Source organism: Pantherophis guttatus, chromosome 1, assembly GCF_059756535.1.
Source record: "Pantherophis guttatus breed Tessera chromosome 1, ASM5975653v1, whole genome shotgun sequence".
NCBI classification, from domain to species: Eukaryota; Metazoa; Chordata; class Lepidosauria; order Squamata; family Colubridae; genus Pantherophis; species Pantherophis guttatus.
Genome location: NC_142063.1, coordinates 316,636,282 through 316,660,176, shown reverse-complemented (window position 1 = coordinate 316,660,176; position 23,895 = coordinate 316,636,282). Strand labels below are relative to the sequence as shown.

Genomic DNA, 23,895 nt, shown 5'->3' with positions numbered 1-23,895 from the left:
GTAGCCCTATAGAAACTGCTGAACTCACAAGTCCCAATAAAGTAGTGAGGGATGCTGGAAAATGTAATTCAGCAAAATTGGAAGGATGCCATGTTAATTCACTTATAATCTAAAGTAGTTAGCACAGTTATTTGTAGAACTCTGAATTTTAATTTTTATTTACCTTTCTTTAAACAGGCAGTGTCTATGCTGTTTCAAGGAATATAAGCATTTGGAGATTTTCAACCAAGTTGTGTGTGCACTTATAAATCTAGTGATTGCTCAAGTACAGGCTCTTCGGGACCAGCTGTGTAAACATTGCACTATTAACTTAGGTTCAACATGGCAAGATGAAAATAATGCATCTGATGAGCCACTGAATGTAGAAAGAGAAACTCGTGGAGAAGAAGAGAATGAAGATAGACACAAAAGTACAGAAGAAAAAATAGATTCTGGGAGAACTTGTATCCTGACAGAAGAAGAATCTGCAGAAGGTTCTGATACCTTTAGCATATGGAGCACTGAGGAGAAGGAAAAACTATTGCTTTGTGTTGCAAAGATCTTTCAGATCCAGTTTCCTCTGTATACTGCCTACAAGCATAATACACATCCCACAATAGAGGTACATGTTATCACGACTGAGTTTTTTGTGAAAATGAACTAAAAGTTAGCTTTAATTCTTGAGTGTTGGAAAAACCTGACAATAATATTAAGTATCCTATTCTTTGGGGTATATTCAGTATCAGTATCTGAAAACTTTCTCATACTCTCCTAACTAGAGAGATAAAAGAACGGTAGCATTTTATAGGAAATATATATATAGCAGGAGAAATGAAAATACTTCGTTGATTTGAATGGAACAAATTATCATGTTTGAAGTCATAATTACATTTTTACTATATTATGTCAAGCTGTAAAATTAGCTGCAGTTTGTAATTGTAATTCTTTAGCCAATTGGGTTTTCAGCATATCCTTCCTGCTTGATCAGGTGGGACAGGTTGATGAAATGCAGACAAAACAATTCTCAGGTGGCCTGGTGCCATGTCATGAGACACTTTAAAGATGATAACCTTGAATTGGACCCAGAAGCAGACTGGCAGCCAGTGCATCTTGTGTACCAGAGATGTTACTGTTACATGTCTGTCACCAAACTGCTTATACTGCTACATTCTGCACCAATTGTAGCTTCTGGATACTCTTCAATGATAGCCCCATGCGGAGCATATTGTAGTAGTCCTTATGGGAGTTGACCAAGGCATATATGATAGAAAAAAGAACCTTTTGATCCAGGACAAGGTGCAGTTGGCACACAACATGAAGTTGAGCAAAGGCAGGAACAAAGGTCATGAGTCCAGAAGGACTCCCAGATTACGCACCAGATCTGTCGGGGGCAGTGTAACCCTATCCAAAACCAAACATGGCAAGCCTTCAGATAAAGAAGAGGCTCCTACCTACAATTGCTCTGTCTTACTGAGATTCAGTTGAAGCCTGCTGTTCCCTATCCAGACCCCACAGCTTCCACCACCACAAAAGGGCATCCACAGCATCACTTCGTGAAAATGTACAATTAGGTATCATATGCATACTTAAGATAATTCATTCCATAGCTACTCAGTGGCTTCATGTAGATATTAGAAGTGGAGAGAGTACTGAGGCCTGCTGCACCCCACAAAGAAAACCCCGTTGGGTTTGACTTCTTGCTCCCTATCAATGTGCTTTGGAGGAAGAAGGTGAACCAGCACAAATGCATGCCCCCTACCCCCAGCTCCCAAAGCCAACTGAAAAGGATACCAGCTTTGATGGTACATTGAGAGGTCAAGAAGAGCCAGGATGGATGTGCACTCTATCCTGCTGCTGCCAGAGGAGTCATCCAAAAATTTGATGAATGCCATTTCTGTCCCATATTCAACCTGAAATTTAAGTGGAAGGGATCCAGTTAATCTGTCTCATCCAGAACTCTCTGAAGCTATAGTACAATAGCACAACCACCTTCTCATCTACTTTCCCTAGAAAGGGGAGGAGAGAGACTGGACAAATAGCTTCTAGAGAATTGGCATGATAGCTCTTTAAATAGTGCCAAAAACACCACTTTTGTCAATGATAAATTAACCATTGTTTGAACCCATCCACATGTCACCTTCTTGACCAACCACAAGGGGCATAGATCTGATTCATTGGTGGTCATCCTTACAGTCCTAAGAGCTCTTTCCACTTCCTTGGTTCCAACAGGAACAAACTTCCTATATAACTCTCCAAAAGACCTGCACCCCCATTGACTTCCAACCGAGAATGAGTCTGAGCAATTTTATCTGTTAACTGAAAATTCCTCCCTATGTCTGTAAAGTTAAACCCCTCAGACCTCCCCCCCTTACCCTTACCTAGGAGGGCCCAGACAACTTTAAACGCAGGCCACCAGGCAATTCTCTGTAGATAAAGTAAGAGTGGAGAAATATATCTGTTTTCCACTCTTACAACCATGAGGTAGGCCTCAATAGAAGCTCTCATGATTAATTGGATTCATCCCTTGTCTTTTCTTTTGGTGCTCTAGATGTCTCTTGACCCTTTTTAGCGCCTTCAACTCTTCCCTAAATAAGTGATGGGCCAAGAGAGGTGGCATGGGCACTATCCTGTTCCAGGTAGTGGCCACCAGCAGTGGGTTTCACACTTTGTTGCTACTGGTTCATGCTCGGGCGCACCTTCCACACATGTGCCTGGCCTTCGGTGCATGAACTTTGTATGTGCGCCTTCCGCGCATGCACCCAGCCTCAAAACCATGCCTAAATAGGGCGGCATAGAGCTGGGGCTGATGGGCGGGCCCACCTGCAATCTCTGCTACTGGTTCGCCCGAATCGGAACAAACCAGCTGAATACCACCTCTTGCTGACATTCTCAGCAAGACCATGCAGCAGAGTTTCAGGTAAAACCCTCAGTTCCCTTTGGAATCCCAGTGGGTCCATCAGGGGACAGACTTATTGAATAGGTCTTATTCCTGCAGAGTGGATAGCATAAAAGTCACCAGAGCATGATCTGATCCCAACATTCAGATCACATGGTCACTGTTCTGAGAAAAAAAACCTCAGATGTGTGATTATTTTTCAGTGGGCCATGAATAACCTAGATTAAGCCCATGATTGTCATAATGGCCATGAGCTTCTGGGCTGCTTCTGAGGTGAGCGCCAGGGATGGCAAATTAAAATACACCCCACCCCCCAAGGTCAGTAGCCTGGGGAACTCCACAGCCAAGTCCATAATGATCTACAGCAGCTGAGGCAGAGAGGTTCTACACCTCTCTGTAATCTCAGTTGATCCCTTCCCCTGTCTTCAGAAACAGAATTTCATGACTGGCAACTTGTGGAGCAGCGCCCCTGAAGTCTCGGGTAACAGTTTCTAGTCCCCCTCCCTTATCTTGAGATCCCAGCTGGTATCATACCCTAAAGTCATCCAGACATGTTTCAGAGAGGGTGCTGTCTGCCTGGAATAGCCAAGTCTCAATAACACAATAACAGAGTTGGAAGGGACCTTGGAGGTCTTCTAGTCCAAGCCCCTGCTTAGGCAGGAAACTGTACACCACTTCAGACAAATAATTACTGTGTTTCCTCTAAAATAAGGCCCTGTCTTATATTTTTTTGATCCCTGAAATAAGCGCTTGGCCTTATTGCCATGCGCTCAAAAGCCCGATTGGGCTTATTATCAGGAGATGTCTTATTTTAGGGGAAACAGGGTATCTAATCTCTTCTTAAAAACTTAGTGTTATAATACATGGCAGGTTGGCCACCTTCTCACTGATGAAATTGCAAATCAGATAAGCTTTGTTATTAACCAACCTAGTATTAATCAGTAGCAGCTGAAAGCCCTGGCCTCTGGTCTGCTTATTAAGACCTGGGCATGTATACAGAAGGGAAGAATAGGACACCAACATCAAAAACAACTGATGTCTTCTCTGGGACAGTCTATCCTCCGTCTCTCATCAAAAAGTCCTATGCCTATCACTGCTTGAATAATTTGACCTGCCTCAAGCTTCACCGAGTCTTCATTCCCCCTCCAACTCCAACCTATTGGCTCCCTGGGGTAGTGGTGAGATTGCATGGTTCTTTGGCCCCTCAGCATAATTGGGAGCCCTAGCTGCTAACTCCATCTCATTCAAATGTGTCAGATAGATAGATAGATAGATAGATAGATAGATAGATAGATAGATAGATAGATAGATAGATAGATAGATAGATAGATAGATAGATAGAAAGATAGATAGAAAGATAGATAGATAGATAGATAGATAGATAGATAGATAGATAGATAGATAGATAGATAGATAGATGATTCATTGGAGAAGACCCTGATGTTGGGAAGGATTGAAGGCACAAGGATAAGGAAACAGCAGAGATGAGATGGTTAGATAGTATCATTGACATAATGAACATGAAGTCGGGCAAATTGGAGGTTAGAGGGGCCTGGCATGCTTTGGGCCATGGGATTGCGAAGTCGAACACAATTTAGCAACTTAACAACAACAACACACACACACACACACACATGCTTTTTTATCTACTGCACTGTATATAAGTGAGTGCCGTATTTTCTTATATTTGATGAAACAATGTCTTATGTTTATAGGCAGTCTACTAATAGATGGCAAGTGTAATTTTTGATCCATTGAGTAAATGGGGTCATACATTTATCTTTCTATTGTTGCAATACCAGTCTTTCAGCTTTAAGAGCATGGACAATCCTTTTATGTTCACAAATTCCATGTACAACATGTGTAATTCTAGAGCATTTTGTTGGAGATGTCATAATTTATGTCACATTTAAAATGTGTCCATTTAAAACATACAGTATGTTTTTACCCTGTTCTATACCTACTAAGTTTGGGGAGAAAGTAGTGGACCATATAAATGTGACTGCAACAAAAGCTAAAATTTTCAGAGTACAGATAGTCCTTGATTTACAATTGCAATTGAGACCAACATTTCTGTTGCTAAGCAAGACATTTGTTAAGTGAGTTTTGCTCCATTTTAAGACCTTTCTTGTCACAGTTTTAAGTGAATCGCTGCAGTTGTTAAGTTAGCAACACAGTTAAGTGAATCTTACTTCCCCATTGACTTTGCTTGTCAGAAGGTCACAAAAGATGATTACATGATCCCAGGACACTACAACTGTCATAAATACGAGTCGGTTGTCAAGGGTTTGAATTTTGATTACATGACCATGAGGATGCAACAATGGTTGTAAGTGTGAAAAATGGTCATAAGTCACTTTTTTCTGGGCTGTTGTAACTTTGAATGACCACTAAATGAACTTTTTTAATCAAGGAGTACCTGTATAATATTTTCTTGAATTATATAACTAATAAATGTCTGAAACTTGTGTTAATCACAGGTAGCTGCATGACAGGAACACAGTTCTGAATTTATGCCATTTACAGTTTGTAGAAATTGTCCAACATCAAACAATAGCTTTGTTCGACCTGTTTGATCCTAACCATCATTAAGATTAAAAAAGAGAAAACAGTGATGAACCTGAGGGTGGCAAATATTGACTCATAGCTTTACAAATTATGCATTACTTTTAAAACAGTTATACATGTAATTTGCTATATCAATTTTAATTAACATTCAAGAACAGTAATTTATAATTTTAAAGCAATGATTATATCTTACTTTCCATCAGTAGAACTGGACTTTTAACATGGTGCAAGAGAACCAGTGCTGTGAAATAATATGCCTTTTTTTTTTTTTACAGTTGCCTTTCAAGACATTGTTATACTATCCTTGAAATAGGTTTAAATCCTAGTTTCAGCATGTAAAGGGATTTGTTTCTTTATGCTGGTAATTACTAAACTGAATAATTTACTAGTTTGGACAATATGTACAAATTAAAATACTATATTTTTATTGATCCTAGATGAGATACAAAGAGAGAACAGAGTAAGGGAATAATTGTATTTTGGATTTTATTTTTTGATAATTATTATTTTCTGCATATGTGTCTTAAATTTTTACCTATTTGAAATAATTTATGCTTTTTTAAACAGGATATTTCTGCACAAGAAAGCAATATATTAGGGGCATTCTGTGACATGAATGTAAGTTTTCAATTTCTATTTAAAATGTACAGCATCAAAAATTATAGCCTACTACTTTTGTTCATGAAAGCATTCTAGTGGCTTACGTATTGTCCTGAATTCAGTTGGTATAAAAGTTTATTAAGTAAGATCCTTAAGGTGCATTATACAGAATCAATATTACTTTCTACAGCCTATTTATTTCATATATCCTCTGACTTTCTACTGTAGCAAATACTGAAGGAGGCTAATATTAAAAAAAATAAAAATAAAAAGTGAAAATAATATTGAAACTAGTAATAAAAGGCTGGGGAAAATATATTAATCCATACAGATTATCTAAATCAGGTGTTTTCAACTAGTTGGCTTGCCTGGACCCCATCGAGTGAAGAAGAATTGTTTTTGGCTGCATATAAAATATATAATATAGTTAATGTATACAAATACACATAGTGTTAAAAGTGTATGATCTTGCGGGTCACAGTACTAGCTGTCAGGGCCACGTGACCTATGGGCAGTGGGGTTGGACATGCCTGATCTAAATACTAATAGAACAAAGGCTAAATATAACTTTCAAAAGACTGCATTTCATAGCCTAGAAGTCCAGGGAACGGCTTTCTCTTGTATGCTTTTTTTTAAAGTGGGAGGTCTCTAACAATCTATTTATTATTTGTATCCCACCTTTAAAGAGGTATCTTTAAAATAGATTTTGTTATAAGTCTTAATGATCAGATAAGTTTAGAATAGGAAAAATAGCTATATAAATCTGTATACTGCCTTGTATTTTGTGTTTGAGTCTGCCTGGTACTGTTCTGACTTAGGCTTCCTGAGACAGTAAAAAGCACACAATTAGACCCAAAACCCCTTTTTTTATTTCAACGGCTGTGAATTATGTTCATTCACAGCCCATAATGAGTCACAAATAGTTTGTAAAGAGTCCGACAGAAGTCACCTTTATCTCCCTTGACATGCTGCCAAAGACCTAATTGGCAATGAGCTTTGCAAGGCCACATGGGGCACAGAGTCAAAACGGAGCTTCAGAATTTAAACCGACCAGAACGAACAAAGTTGCTTCCTGCAAAGGTTCAAGTGCCTTTGCTCCTCCTTTATGTTTTATGGGAGGGGCCAATCATCTCCAAGCCCTACTCCCAAGTCATCCTTTTTGTCTTAACTGATCTTGCCTTGTGGCAGCTCTGTGCATGCGCATACTGGGACCAGGCTCCCCCTGTTCCTCTGCCTCGCTGATGTCCGACTCTGGAGGCTCCGGGGGCAGCACATAACTCACAGATGGCCCTGGCCCCATCTCTGCCTCCGACGCAGAGCCCTCGTCCGAGCCTTCCCCAGACTTTAGGACTGGCCCATGTTCCTCCCCAACCTCCTCACTGTCCAACTCTGCTGCCAGCTCTGCAGGCCGCCGGCAGACCACAACAGGTGACTGTTGGATTGTTAGAATCTTGCACCATATATTTTTTTTAATTTGTATGGCTACGTAGCTTACCTAAACTACTCTGCCAAGCTCATAACAGATAAAAACAATCCAATTAAAACAAGTTAAAAAACAGTATAAACTATCCATAACCAATTTAAAAGAACTTATGCTACGTTTTTACTGTTGGATGAATAAACAAGTATAGCTTCACTCTTTTATTCTGTATAGACTGAATATACTATATCACAGTTATGTTCAGCTTCATAGTCACAATATGCAAAGTTATGTGATTATATAGAGTTGAAGTGCCAAATCTATAAAGACAAATTTAAAAAATACATAAAATGAGTATGTTCAGCTTTTTCAGGAATTTCAAAGATGCATTGATGTATAAACCTAAATACATGCAGATGGATATGAAATGTGAAACTACAGAAGTTTCATATATAGCATTTCACAACATTACATAGATTTAATTTTAACAGTTCCAAATCAGTACATTGAATTGTGCATGGAAATCAAATGGAACTTACACAAATCCTGAAATATTGCTTCGGTGCTCATGAAGAAAAGATTTCAGAATAGCATGTAGGCAGGGTGGGCTGCTGGAGGTTCGCAGGAGTTCGAGAGAACCTCTAGCTAAGATTCTGTGCAGTTTGGAGAACCTCCAAATCCCACTCCTGGCTGCCCCCCCGCCCCTCCCAGGAATCCCCACGCGGCCTGTTTTGGATGCAGGTAAGTGCAGGGTGTGCACAGAGGCTCAGGAAGGGTGAAAAATGGGCCTACCGGACATTCGGGCCCGTTTCTGGCCTCCAGAGCTTGGGGAGGCCGTTTTCGCCCTCCCGGAGGCTCAAAGAAAGCCTCCAGAGCTGGGAGGCAACCCCCCCCCCCCCCGCTGTGGTGCACGCCCACCCAGCAACCGGGCAGAGAAACCCTTGCTAAAATTTTTGAAGCCCAGCCCTGCATGTAGGGGTATAATTATTTTGAATGAGAAAGATATATGTGTATTTTAAAAACTTCTTTTATTTCTATAGGATGTAGAAGTACCATTGCACTTGCTTCGCTATGTTTGCTTATTTTGTGGAAAAAATGGCCTATCCCTCATGAAGGACTGTTTTGAATATGGAACTCCGGAAACTTTGCCATTTCTCATAGCGCATGCATTTATCACTGTGGTTTCTAATGTAAGTATATGTCTACAATTTTCTAATTTTAATAATTCATATAATAAAAAAAGTCTCCACCAAGACTTGACTTAACTAATTTGAATCAATTTGTTCTCTGTTTAAATCTGTTGCGTTGTTTATATTTGTAATTCTTATTGTAATACTATTATTAAATGACAAAAAAAGCTCCTTTTAAAAATTGGGGATCACTTTGCTATTAAAATTACAGATGCAGAAAAACGTTCAGAAATTTTCAGGATGTCTGTTGTATTTTCCGTAATTTTCAAAATTATTTTTGAGTTCAGGTCAAGACAGATCCTATTTAAGGGAGAGAGTAATAAGGTAACAGTTGTCCAAATCTCATACATGGAAGTGATAACATCAGTTTTGTTAACTAACATTGACCAATATTGCTTTATTATTGCTAAATTTCTATTTTCCATTTGCTTCTTTTTTTATAGTTCTAAATAAATCAAACCAAAATTGTAAAATCCATATATGTTCCAGAAATTGTTATTCTAGTGACTTAACAAAAAAACAGTTTGTACTCTTTCTCCTGTTTATGATAAATTGGAGGAATAAAGTAGCAGACAAGCTCAACTTGTGAGAAGAATAGCTCCAAATGAACTTAGAACATAAAATAATAGAGTTGGAAGGGACCTTGGAGGTCTGCTAGTCCAACCCCCTGATCGAGCTAAATGGTTGTCCAGTCTCTTTTTGAAAGCCTCAAGTAATGGCGCACCCACAACTTCTGAAAGCAAGCTATTCCATTGATTGATTGCTCTCATCCTTAGGAAATTTCTCATTAGTTCTGGGTTGCTTCTTTGGTTAGTTTCATCCATTGTTTCATGCTTTGGAAAATAGTTTGACTCCCACATCTTTGTAGTAGACCCTTCTTAGCAGTTGCTTCTGACTAACTCTTCCCTTACATAAGTTCTGCGTTGCTAACAATAGCTGCCTTTGAGTTTGTTTTCATAGTGAAGAGACCTAGTGAAATACAGTTTACACACACAATGCATCTTTTGTGTGTGCTGTAGATAAAGCAATGTGACCAGTACCATATGTATGGGCTAATAGAACGGATAGAACTCTCTTTTTTAATAAATAAGAGCCTCTCAAAAATAAACCTTGCATTTCATGTACTTGACATATATCATTTGAGAGTCTTTTGTTTGCTCAATAATGTCTCTTATCTTTCATGGTTACTGAAATTTCCAGAATGATCGTGACCTATTAAATATAATTCTGGAAATTTTTAACACACTGTGTCCTGTTAAATGTTATTCTAGAAATTTCTGAATAAAAGTGGGATCCTGTACTTCTTAACAAATTAAACCTGCTCTAAGACTGGTGAAGACTGTGAGAGAAATTAAATATTAATTTGAAAACCTTCTACTCAACATTATAATAATGCTGAATCTGAATTTCAAATGAAAAAGAAATTCTAACACTGTCTGATATATATTATGTATGGCAGGTTTGATCCTGTTTCATTTTTATCATCTGAGCATTTGATCTCAATGTACCTTTTTATGTATCTTTTTATAGAGCCACATTACTTTAGTGGCCTGCAAAAGAGTGCATCTTCAACTTCGTATCAACTCTCAAAAGTTCTGTCTTTAGGACAGTAACCATGAAAGATAAGAGATAGCATTACTGAGCAAACAAAATACTCTCAAATGATATATGCCAAATATCGTATTTTTCGCACTATAAGATGCTCCGGACTATAAGACGTATATTAGCTTTAGAGGAGGAAAACAAGAAACAAAAACTTCCACCATCCATCCAGTATTCATCTGGCTAGCGTCCATACAGCAAATAGCAAACAGCCTGGTCAGCTTCAGTATGGTATCACAACCCTAGCACATGGCTCATCAGGGCTCTGCTCCATTGCGCCCACCACTGATCAACTGAGCTGAGCTGCTGCCGCCGCCGGCGAGCAATTCTGGAGCCTTCGCTGCCAAGCTGTTGATTGGCAATTGGATTTGCCTCCTGGAATACTGCTGATCAGCTGTTCTAGGTGGCGAGGATCGCCGCTGCTGCACAGCAAATGGGTGGCGGCAGTAATCGGCAGCGGCGATCCCCGCTGCCTAGAACAGCTGATCAGCAGTATTCTGGTAGGCCGATCCGATCACCAATGAGCTGATCAGCAGTGAAAGCTCTAGCATTCCCTGGTGGTGGTGGCGAACATCGCCGCCGCACCAACCCCCCTCCCCCGCCACAATATTCACTCTATAAGACACACAGACATTTCCACCCACTTTTGGGAGAGGGGAAGCGTCTTATAGTGTGAAAAATACGGTACATTCAATGCAAAGTTTATCTTTGAGGGTCCCTTATTTTTTAAAAGATTGATGTTAAATATTCACTTGGTAATTTCTGTAAACAAAGAGTAAATTTGGAGCTGGAGACAGCAGTCCTTTAATAGCTAATTGGAAAAAAACCCATTCATTGAATCTGTATGGCTATCCATTTGTTAATTACTCTGGCTAACAATTGACATAAATATAATAAAACTTCAAAGCACAAAGTAAGTTAAAAATAATCTTAATATAATAGCCAGGCTCTTATAACACAATTATACTGTATGGGGATATAAATAATAGCCCTGTGTCTACTCAGACTACTGAGTAGACACAAACTACTCAGCCCTGTGGGAAAGTCAAGAAAACTGGACTGCCATATGTCACAGGGAGCCTACAATAGGTACTCCAACAGGTACTACAAAAGAAATGTATATCACCTAGGTGACACCAAATGATACAGTTCAGTAGAGAAGATCTACAGCATGTCCACACTGACTGATCTATTTGGATAGGCAGAAACACACAGGGACAGATGGTCCCTCAAGTATTCTGGTCCTGTGCCATGCAGGGCTGTAAATGGGGTAATAAGCATTTTGAATTGCACCAGAAAGCATACTGGAAGGTAGTGCACCTTCTGCAACAGCAGTGTACTGTAGCATGGATGAACCTTGGTGTGGCCAGAACTGTATGTACTGTTTCATTCTGAATCAGTTGAAATTTCCAAGTATTAACAGTATTCCCCTGTAGAGCATATTGCAATACTCCAGTCGAGAAATGAGTAAGGCATGAATGGCCATGAGCAGAACCTCCTGGTCCAGGAACAGATGCAATTGGTACACAAAGTGAACTCACGCTAACTGCCTCTCATCCTCATCCTAGCCACTGTTTCCATGTGCTTTCAAGTGGAGATTGTGAATCCAAGCGGCTTTCCAAATTGTGTACCAATTAGGTACACAAGGGAATGCTACTTTGTTAAATATTTAAAAAGAGAAAACTAGGGGATCCCTAAGCCCAAAGCTAGTGCAACTTGCTTGAGTTGAGTGACACCTTCTTCCCCATCCATAATAACCTCACAGCCTCCAGGCACTGAGTGGCAACATTTGATGATATCATTTGTTTAACAAGGGGTAAAGATATATACCGTATTTTTCGGAGCATAAGACGCACCTTTTTCCCCCCTAAAAGGGGGTGAAAATTTAGGTGCGTCTTATATACCGAATGTAGCCCCGCCCGCCCACTGGCCCCCACCCTTTGGCCTCTGCCTCGCAGCAGTTACCTCCTTGCAAGCAAACAGCAAGAAAAAACTGCTCCTTTCAGCTTCAGCACAACCTAATTAGCACAAGTTGATTGGAGCAGGGCTCTGCTGCTTGCTGCAAAGAGGTAAATTGCTGGAGCAGATTTTTTTTTTCCTTGTGCTAATCAAGCTATACTGAAAACGAAAATGAAAGTAAAGCAGGCTGTTTGCTGCAATGAGGCAAAATTGCTCAGAGGCAGAGGGAGATTTCTTTTTCTTCTTTTCCTCAACAAAAAAGGTAGGTTCGTCTTATACTCCGGTGCATCTTATACTCCGAAGCATCTTATACTCCGAAAAATATGGTAGCTAATGTCAGCATAGAAAGTATTTCATCCAATGCAAACGAATAAACTTACTGGCCAAAGCATTTATTGAACAGCATGTCACAGATATAAAGTGCCAGTTGGATCCAGCCAGGTCTCCAGCCATTATTGCTGATGATTCCATCAGGTACTCTTACTCCCCTATAAGTTACCTAATTAAACTGAAAAGTACCTAACCAGCAGAGGACCTTGGCATGATGTCATAGCTTTCCCTCAGCTGTCCTTGAAGGCCAATACCAGAAGATTCCTTACCTGGAGAGACTATGCTCCTGTGACTCAATACACAGAAACAACAGAGCACGTGGTTTTTCAGTCCCTATTACATAGACATTCATACTAGCATCATCTCATTATTATTGCATAAATACCCAGGACAATTCTATACCACCTTACTGCTTTCAGATACTCTGTTATAATATACAGTATTTCCAGGTTAGCCACAGCTGCATTTAATATCCATCAGATGATGACCTGTATCATAAACTAATCTCAATGAGCATGTAATTTCTTACGCTAGAGTGTGCTGTGCTATAATAGTTTTAGTTTGCCACATACTAACTTACAGTATAAGAGCACTTATATTCACACATATACCACTTATATTCCTCTACACCCATCTCATGTTCCTAATCCTTCTTTTAAACCGCTTTTCAACTTTTGTTTTTATATATACTTTCTGTTATATATCTTTTTGTTTCAGTGCTTTTTGAATTAACTGTACCCCATCCTCCTTGTGCTGGTGTTTGACTGTAGTAAAGATTTGTTTTGATTCAGTGGTTTCATATAGATGTTATATTGGAGAAGCAAGAAACCCCCATAAAAAGATCTAGGACTAGGATCTTTCTCTGACTCTTCTCCCAATACTGATTGGAACTGACCTTGGAGGAAGGAGCAGAACCTATTGTTATTGCCCTCGGTTGGTCCAGAAAGATACTATAATTAATGGTATCAAAAGCAGCTGAGAAATCCAGAGTTGCAAGGATGGATATACCACCCTTATACTTGGTCCTCCAAAAGTATCCATAAGTGTGACCAATGCCATCTTGGTATTATAAGCGAACCTGGATTTCACCTGAAAAAGGTCTAGATAATCTGCTTTTGCCAGGTACTTAAAGTTGAGCATCTGTCTTCTTTTCTGACGAGATTGGAGAGAGTTTAGCTAAGCATTCTATCAAAGTACATGAATACACTTCAATGTATATATAACTTGCAATTTTTCATTATTCATTCAGAAATACCTTGCTTTAAAAACATACATATTTCATTGATTTTGTTGCTTTATCCCTATCTGCAGATTATATAAATTCTACAATATTTTCTTTAATAGGCAAAAACCCTAACCAAAAAGTATCATCCAGACCTCCTCCTCTTAATTAAAATAACTTGACTGTTTCTTGTTTTGTAAACAGATTTTTGTTTTTGCTTTGGCCTGGCTTTTACAGATTTCTCTGGACAATCCAGCTTTTCTGTCTCGCTCTTTTTCCTGTTTTCTCCTAAACTCATCCTGGTTCTTTCATTATCACTGGAAAATGAGATGTAGAATCATTAATCTGCTTCCACACACACACAATCTAGATCAGCAAAGCTGGCTGAGGAATTATGGGAGTTGAAGTCCACAAGTCTTAAAATTGCCAAGGATGGAGACCCCTGATCTAGATGAAACCAGCTCATACTTTCTGACACATTTTATCTTATTTGTTAGTAATTTAAATTATACTTTCACTTTTCTGCATGCAATTGTCAACTTCCCATGATGAGAACATATTAATTCAGGTCTTTTGTATTATTCTCTTAGTTTCATAAATACACAATTTACCTTTTTAAAAATGATTTCTTTTTACTATTTTCTATTCAAACATACATATTTATTTATTTTATTTTATTTTATTTCTATACCGCCCTTCTCCTGCGGGACTCAGGGCGGTGTACAGCCGATGTACGGTGTACGATATGCTAGAATTTTCAATAGACAGAACCATAAATACTGTTCATTCCCATTTCAGTTAACCAGCAATTTGAGGTCGCATCACCTTTATCTCACCTTACTTTATAAGTAACTCAAGGTGGTGAAAATACATTATATTCTTTCCTCCTCCTATTTTCTCCATAACAACTCTGAGGAAGACTGAGCTGAGAGAGAGTGATTGGCTTAAAGTCATAGCCAGCTTCTCTGCCTAAATTGGGACTAGAACGCACCGTCTTCTGGTTTCTAGACCAGCATGTTAACCTCTACTCCAGGCTGGCTGTCCAGTTATTGTTGACAAGCATGTTTGAGACAACAGAATACTGCATTCCAACAAGAGAACATCATCCTAGCCATGAAGCACGGTGATGAAAATACATGGTTTGGTCTGTTTTGTAACTGTCATGGTATCTATCCAAGCTTAAATGATTGTGAGTCATGCAACTCAAATCCTAAATGCAAAAGTTACATGTGCAACAGAATAGCTGAAACAGAAAATATGTTATACACTGACCTTAATCCAACTGAAATATTGTGGCATGCCCGGAAGCAAATAGTTCATATAAGAGAGTCTGAAAGTATCAAGTTGAAGAATTTTACAATGATGAATGTTCAAAATACCTCCAAACTGATATGCAGGATTGAGCAACAGAAAAGTTGCTAAAAAGGGATGCAGTCAGTTATCTTTTTCAGCAAGGTCAGTGATTTTTTTTTTTTTAATTTATATGCCGCCCTTCTCCGGAGACTCAGGGCGGCTTACAATGCGTTAAGCAATAGCCTTCATACTTTTGTATATTTATACAAAGTCAGTTTATTGCCCCCACAATCCGGGTCCTCATTTTACCTACCTTAGAAAGAATGGAAGGGTGAGTCAACCTTGAGCCTGGTGAGATTTGAACTTGCAGTAATTGCAGGCAGCTGATATTAATAACAGTGCTTTAGTCTGCTGTGCCACCAGGGCTCTTGTTGGTTCAATGTGTTGATAATATGAAACAGTATACTATTTTAAGCATTATTTGTTTAACCACAATCTCTTTATTTAATAATAGGATTTAGACATGAAGCTCTGATCACATTATAAATCACAAAACTGCAGAATTATGGCTAGTTTTAAAATTCACAAACTTACTTTCATACTATACTTTCATACAATATAGCCAGTATTTTATAATAGTTAAAAGACTGAACTTCAAACCTGGAAATCCGTGGTTCAAATCTTGCTCAAAACATGATCTCAGAAGATAAGGTGGAAGAGACTATGCCTCTGATTTTCATCTGCAATAATAATAGCTTTCTTATGGAGCAACTGTCAGGAGTTAGATATTTCGGAGCACTATAGATTTTTGTGAAACAGCAATCTTAAAGAGATGTTGGGAACATCTCTCTTGCAAGCTTCTGTCTCTAGCTGTATTTTCTTACAATATGATTAGCTTGTATTTGAAACATTAGATTATGATACAAAGCTGTTGAGTGTTGTTTTTATTAGAATTATTCTTTCAACATACATATTTTATGAACAGAGTGTTGACCGGGTCACATCTTATATATCTTATATATATATATATCTTTATAATCTATTCCAATCTTCCCATTTTTTCCATATTCATCTCTTTTATATAATTATTTATCACAAATTAATCATTTTTCACCATATCTTGTTATTTCAGCTTCTACTATATTATTCTTTTTTTCCCCAAGTCCATTTTACATGTTTTCAATTTCAGCCATAATATTCTTTTTCCATATTTCTTTATCTTATCTTAATTTCTTCTTAATACATAATACATAAACAGTATCACTCTCCATTCTTAATTCCTAATCTCTTACAATAACATCAATTATCTGATTTCTCCATTACAGAATATATTTCTTAAAATCCCCATCCCACTTTTTAACATTTCAACTTTGTCTCTTAATTTAAATTGTCTTCAAAATTAAACCAAATTGCCATTTCACATTTCCTCTGCTATTCTGTTTTACTATAAGCACTATACATCATCATATTCAAATCTTACATTAAAACCCTTTAACTTAGTTGACCATCCACAATTAATCATATTAATACAGTTCCCTTATATTTACTAGTATGTACCTTATTTCCCTTCCTCCTTTTCACTGATCTTCCCTTCTTTAACCATTTTCTCTTGGTCTCTCCAAAATTCCACTTCTTGATAGTTTTCTCCTTTTATCCCATTCTCTTAACTTCTGCTTTTTCTTTTCTTCTTTTTATATTTATTATATCTTTTCTTCTGAATTATTTTTCTCACTTTTAGATATATTATTCGAGTAATTCTCTCCAATCTTTCTCCTAATCTCTTTCCACTATTTCCCTCTTTACCCTTTGATTGATTCTTTTGGGGGGGATGTTCCCACCTATCTACTCTTTTTTTGTCTCTGTAAATCCCACTGAAATCATCTAACTGCTTTTTGCATTCAGTTCCTTTTCCTTCAATATTATTTTCTTGCTCCTCATTTATGCTCTCTTTTACCACCTCCTCCCCTATTTCCTCTTCTCTGTGTTCCAGCAAAATTTCTGACTTTTTATTACCCTTTAGTGATTCACGCATATTTTTAAATATCTCAATTAATTCCTCACACATCCAAGACTCCATATTGCCAATTTAAGAAATTGTTAACACTTTTGAATTATGTCACATTTAATTAAAATTTAAAATCTATGTAGTCTCTTTTTGTTTTCAAATAATGTCCAATTCAAATATTTATCCAGTCCACTCCAAGTTAAAGATTTGTTATCTTCCACAGCCGTTGAGAATTGAAACCAAGCAATGTAGAAAGACAAATACTCCTTAAAAGTTCTCATAGTTTCCAAATTATCTTTTAGTAGTCAAGGTCACAGCTGTACTTTCTCTTCTATTTTCCAACAAATATTGCAGTACTCTCTTTCCACCAGCAGATGTCTCTCTCAAATCCACAATATTCTCAAACCAACTAAATGTCAAAGCTGTCAAAAATATTTTTAATCCACATAAAAAATAGTTTTCCTCGGATTCTTTTCTTTTATTATTTTTAATTTCTCCAAATCCAATTATAGATATGAAAACTTTCTTGGGCTTTAGTATTCTAGCCTCCTCTTTGTTCTTCTCCCTCCAAAGAATTTCCCAAGTGCCAATTAGCCACTCATTTCATCTCCGGGACACCTTTTAATGTTCCAATTCGAATTTTTCTTTTACCTTGAGTTGGCCAATCACTCACCCGGTACCAGCACTCCGTTCAAACACCGCTCCTGCACAAAAACATAGTCCAGTTGCCCCAGCTTCAGAGTGGTCATTTTACAATGGTCACCACCTCTGCTGCTGGTCCGAAGAGTTGCTTCCGACCTTTCAAGGAACTTGCCTGTTCCTCTTGGTCGCCCGAGACGCCTCTCCTCCTTCACTGTCCCTACAGGACAGTTCCGATCCGAAGACCCCCCTGACAATGTTTTTTCTGGCCGGATTTTTGTTGGAGCCCGCTATTTTTCCAGCCGGTCTTGCTGCGACACTTCCGGTTTCTCCTGAAGAGGCGTTCTGACAAAGCTGTTGAGTTGAGAGGGCTATAGAATTCATCATTAAGTATCTTTCATCTTTTTATCAACTCATTCTTCTCTTTGTAGTTGCGTAATAGAAACCAAAATTCCAGGCATGACCCTACATTATTTATTCCTTGGATTAATTCATATTATTTTATACATTAGAATGAGTAGATAAAATGAGTTTCTTTTTATTAATTGATTCTGTTATTATATATTTTCATTTTTCATTTCAAGTTGTCATTAATTTTTTTGTATGAGAGTCCAGCACAAGTTTTCATATAATTGGTGCTTAATGGAAAAGGTATCAATATGTTTTAAAGAAAAAAAAATAGTGTTCCCTAGAGGTTGAGTATTGGCCCACTATGGGGGCTATGCAGATAAGGGAAATGTAATCCAGTGTATCTGAAAGATTGAAGAAATGTGATTTAGGGGTTCTCTCTCACACCAGTTATCTTTCATTCTTTATGCCTTTGAAAGCTGTGGCAAATAGATTTTTTGGGAGTGTTCTTCATGAATGTACAGTATGGTACACAAACATGGGGGTCCTCAAGCTCCAGGCCGTGGCCCACTAGTGGGCTGCAACCCATTCAAACAAGACCACACAAGCGGCAAGCGAGTGCATGTGCAGCTCCACTTGTGTGAATGGCAGGCTCTCATGCTCACATTCAAAGCTCCATTTGTGTGAGCAGTGGGCTCCTGCTCCTGCCGCTTGTACAAATGGAGCTATGTGCGCTTGCACGCACACCCACCACTCACACAAAGCCATCCCCTCTTCCCTCCTGCTGGACCACCAAGCCGGAAAGGTTGTGGACCTCTATGTTATAGAAAAGAAAATTTTTCCTAATTCTAGTTGGCAAATATACCGTATTTTTCGGAGTATAAGATGCACTCCCCCCCCCAAAGTGGGTGAAAATTTCAGTGCATTTTATAGACTGAATACAGGCCCGTTTTTGGGCTCCCGAACCCTCTGCGCATCATGTTTTCACCCTCCCTGGTCCCCAGAAGCACTGGATTGCTTTGTACGGCTCATTTTTGGGCTCCCGAACCTTCCGCGTGTCACATTTTTGTCCTCCCTGGCCCCCAGAAGCACTCTGCATTGCACTACATGGCCCGTTTTCAGGCTCCTGCACCCGTTTTCGCTCTCCCCGGCCCCCAGAATCACTCTGCAGGCCAAAAATGGACGTATTTTTGGCAAAAATGGGACACACGTAGCAGGGTGGATTTGATTTAAATCAAACTGATTTAAATCACAATTTAAATCACAATTTAAATCACTAGTCAGTAAGGCTTGATTTAAATCATAGTTTTCTACATAAAGACTAATTCTTGCTTGTATAACTTTAATATGCAAGTAGATGAAGATTTTTAGAATAACAACTTTTCATATTAGTTTTTTTATCCCCAGTTTAATAGCTTAATCATTCATATTTGGACAACTTTTCTGTTGTACTTAGGAAGAAGAAAAATAATCATTACCTTAATAATAACAATTTAAATAGATTTATTCAATTGAAACAATAACATTACAGCATATGTTATTTGTTTAAACAAACATCCATGTTTGTTAACTAATTTGGCTAAACAAAATATATGTATTTTAAGAAACTTAGATTGTCAGCCCAGCCTACACATGAAAAACTTAAATACTGTCCTCTGTAGCTCACTCGTCATCTTCATCATCTTCTTTGTTCATAATCTGGAAAAGAAAAACAAGCTTTCCTGCTTTATCGGGTCCCAAACGATTTCTCAATTTAGAATGAATGAGTCCAAAGGAAGAGAATATTCTTTCAACGCCTGCAGAAGAAGCTACTGCTGTTAAAAGTGAAATCATTACTTGAACAGTCTCTAAATCCAAGTGTTAAGTGACTTCCACCAGTTCACTGGTGTGACTTTCTTTAAAATATCTTCAGCAAACATATATTTCTTGACTGGTTCCCCCTTAGCTTTGAAGTTTATTACAGTTGGCATTACAGATGGATGATTGCTGGATACCCATGTCATAGCTAACTCCTCTTCCTCAGCACTTAAGTTTTGACCCTGATACTGGATATTGACAATATTTGCCAAAATATTGGAGACAGTACTTGTCCCATTCGTTTTTTTAATGCTTGTAATTTAATTCTGTCCATGTGTAGTTCTGTTTTTAAGTGTTCACTCAGTTCCTTCCAAATTTCAACAGCATCAGCAATAAAACAGCTATTTTTCTGTATTTTGTTTAACGCTTCAGAGATGGGTTTCAGGATGCTCAGCATATGTTCAACATTTCTCTTAAGCCCAATGTTAAGGATTTTGGCCATGACAGTGCCATCTATTTTATCTCGATTTTCTTCACAAACTGTGAAGAATAGGCCAGTTCTCCATTGTGGGTGGAGACAGCAGCCAGTGTGGGCAACCCTCATCCAATCAGCCCGAAGGACTGAGTCTATCCAAAAGATCAAATCCCGCCCTTGTTGCCGGATAGACCAGCTTTTGACTCAGTCCTTCAGTCAGGACTGGCGTGTGTTCTCTAGCTGTTTCTCTTATCTGAATGCTAATTGCTGTTTGGTCTTTTTGGTGTGATTTTACTCTGGACTGTTTTTTGACTATGATTTCTGGACTTTCCTTCAGATTCTGGTGATTTTGGACTGTGCTGTGAGTGTTCCTTGTGGCTGGGGGCTGTCCCCTTGCCTAACAGTGTTTCTCTGGGAAAGGGGGGGAAAATTCCCCTGGACTGTTACCCTTGGCGCTTCCTAGCTTGGAGGGGAGATCGTTGGGGACCCTTTGGAACTTTGCCTTGCTCAAACGGTCCCAGCTCCCTGGTCCCTCGATTTTGGCCATTTTTCGTGCCGTTTGAGCAGCGGTGGCCATTTTGTTTCGGGGGTGCAGCGCGGCTTCGTTTTCTGACTGCTTGGCCCTATTTTTGGCTGTGGCTTGAAATCGCTCATCTCTGTACCCCTGGCGACCGGATTGCTGCATAGTGACCTGCCTGCTGCCTCCCATAGCCCGCACGATCGCGCGGCCGCGCGGCGTGCCTTCCCTCTTGCCGCCTGTCAGCTGGGAGCGGTTTTTTCACTAATTAGCGCTTTGTTCTTCCCTGCTCGCTCTCACTGGCCTTCAAATTGCTGTGAAAGACTTGTGGAGACTTCAGCTCTCCCGTTGTGTAACTGGGCAGGCTGATTCAATTGGGCCTTACTTTACCTCATTATTTTACTGACGGCTGCCATTTTGTTTTATATACTGACTGACATGACGGCCATTTTGTGGAGTTTCCGCGCTCCCTCCTCAACTGCTGGACTGAACTATTGTACACTGAGGGCCCCTTTGGAGTTTCTGCACTCCCCCATTGCCCCTTGATCGCCCTTATTGACTGTTCTTGCTTGTATCATCATGCCCAAAGCAGCTGCTAAATGAAAGCACGGTAGCAAGGCCGTAGCTTCTTCTGCTGGCCAATCAGATGGCTCATCTGTTACCCCGCCTGTACCTGCCCAGACTCCTATTGAGGCTCGAGCTCTGCCCCAAAGGCTGCATTCACATTATACAGGGCATAAGAACGATGGCGGTACTTCCTCTAAAGTGGAAAAGCGCTGAGATAAAGTGCTTACTAAGCTCTGTGATAAGGCATGTGCTGAGCGGATCTCATCTACGGGGGTGACACCAGTGGCGGCGGCAGATGTGGGGGCGACCCAGGTTACTCGTCCTGCGACTCCTGACCAGCTATCGCTTTGGGATTGTCCGGTTGCAATTTCCACTTCTGACCTGTGGGGCGCTGAATCCTCTACTCCAGCCGTCGTTCCAATTCCGGCGGTGACACAAGAAGCAACCATCACTGTGCCTGCTGCTGTTTCTGCTCCTCCTGCCTTACCTGACCTGTTATCCTCTGACCTTTTGCAAAAGCTCATCGAAGCTGCGGTGCAGAAATCATTGGCTGCTAGATCCCATCCTCCCAGCAGGGCCAGTTCGGTGAGGTCTGCCTCTCCTGAGCGACATCACACTGCAGAGCAGATTGTCACCAGACAGCCTTCTTCTCCTTCTGTCTCTCAGGTCACTCAGCCATCTGTCTTGTCTGATGTTGATGATGCTGAGGGTTCCGGCTTGTCTGATGACGATGATCTTCCTCCGGACCAACCAGTTGTGTCTGGCTTGTTTCCGCAGGCCATGTTTAAATCCTTGCTCTTTAAGGCCATTAACACGGCCCAACTGTCGTCTCCAGTGGTCCAGCCCTCTGCTCCTGTCCCCTCTGGGGCTCTGGACCCAATGTTTGCAGAGCCAGCTAAACAAGTCACGACTATTCCTGCTCCGCCTCTGTTTCTGGAGACGGTCAAGCGACAGTGGGCTTCTCCCGGCTCGGCTCCCCTGCCCTTGTCTAATGACAGAAAAAACTTTAATGTCGCTTCTGACCTGGACTTGCTACTTCAACTGCCGTCTGTGGATGCTCCCATGGCTTCCCTTTTACCTAATGCTAATGTCCCCGGAGACCCTGATGAGAGATTGCGACCTGAGGAGCGTCGTTCTGACCTGGTCCTCTAGAGGGCTCATCAAGGGCGGCATGGGCTATCAAGGCCTCCTCTACGGCTTCCTTTTTCAATCGCACCACCTTGCTGTGGCTCCGTCAACTACAAGAGAAGCTTTCCCCGGACAACGCGCGAATTAAGCAGGACCTCAATAAGATTATTGCAGCAGTCTAATTTTCAGCGGATTCAACCCTGAGCGCCACCCGTTTTGCGGCGAAGTCGTTGGCGTCATCGGTGGCTGCATGTCACTTAGTCTGGCTCCACCACTGGCAGGCGGATGCCAGACATAAGTGGCGGTTGGCTGCTATTCCATTTGGGGGGGTCCGGTTGTTTGGGGATGCCTTGGAACCCTTCTTGACCGAGACTCGAGACAAAAAGTCTTGGTGGCTGTTTTCCGCAGGGCGGAATCTCGTTATGTACCTTACACGGCACGGCCTCAATCTCGGGCTACTGACAGTGGGGGGTCCTTCTTCTTCCTCCTCCTTTTTCCCTCCGCCACGGCCATTCAACAATTTTGGGAGGCCCCGGGGTTCCCAAGATAGGTTGTCCCGGGGAAAACCTTTTATGTCCAAACGGCCCTTTCGGGGGGGAGGGGGTCGTTCCTACTGACGCCGTCACTAGTCGCATCTCTGACCCTCCCATTGGCGGCAGATTGGCTCTCTTCGCTGCCACTTGGGAGAAGTCTATTTCGAATAAATGGGTCCTGGCCACTTTACGATTGGGGTTGGCCATTGAATTCCTTTCCCCCCCCCAAGCACCTTTCTCTGCTGTCCGATTTCTCGTAACGCCGAAAGGAGGGTGCTCATGGACACTCCGATTCAGCATCTCCTTTCGATCAGGGCTATCCAACTAGTTCCTTCTGACGAAATTGGGATGGGATTCTATTCTCAAGTTTTTCTGGTGCCTAAGTCCTCGGGGGGCTGGAGACCCATTCTGGACCTAAAATGGTTAAATTGGTACGTAGTGTACTGAACATTTAAGATGCAGACGCTTAAATCCATTCTTGACGGCGTTAGGAGGGGCGATCTCCTTTCTTCTATCGATCTTACTGGGGCCTATTTACACATCCCCATTCTCCCATCTCACAGACGTTATTTGTGGTTTTGTTACGGGGGGGTGCATTATCAATATCGAGCTTTGCCCTTTGGGCTTTCGTCCGCCCCCCGCACCTTTACTAAGGTGTTGGCGGCATTGGCCGCTTATCTCAGGCTTTCATCGATCAGGCTCCTTTGTTATCTAGATGACATTTTAATTTTGTCGTCTTCCACTCGCCAAGCTGCCCTGGATATTCAGTTTACTCTGAGAACATTAGCTGCCCATGGTTTTTCCATTAACCTGGAAAAAAGTCATCT

General features: G+C 40.4%; 1 protein-coding gene across 2 annotated transcripts in view; it reads left to right on the top strand.

The window, feature by feature from the left end:
* The window catches only part of USP34 (ubiquitin specific peptidase 34), a 153,680-nt gene that overhangs the window by 16,290 nt on the left and 113,495 nt on the right, over positions 1 to 23,895 (top strand). For both annotated transcript variants that reach the window (XM_060692619.2, XM_034427298.3), the window contains exons 3-5: positions 178 to 601; positions 6,011 to 6,061; positions 8,504 to 8,653. In XM_060692619.2, coding sequence (XP_060548602.1) covers positions 178 to 601; positions 6,011 to 6,061; positions 8,504 to 8,653 — 625 coding nt within the window. The remainder of the gene's footprint in view (positions 1 to 177; positions 602 to 6,010; positions 6,062 to 8,503; positions 8,654 to 23,895) is intronic.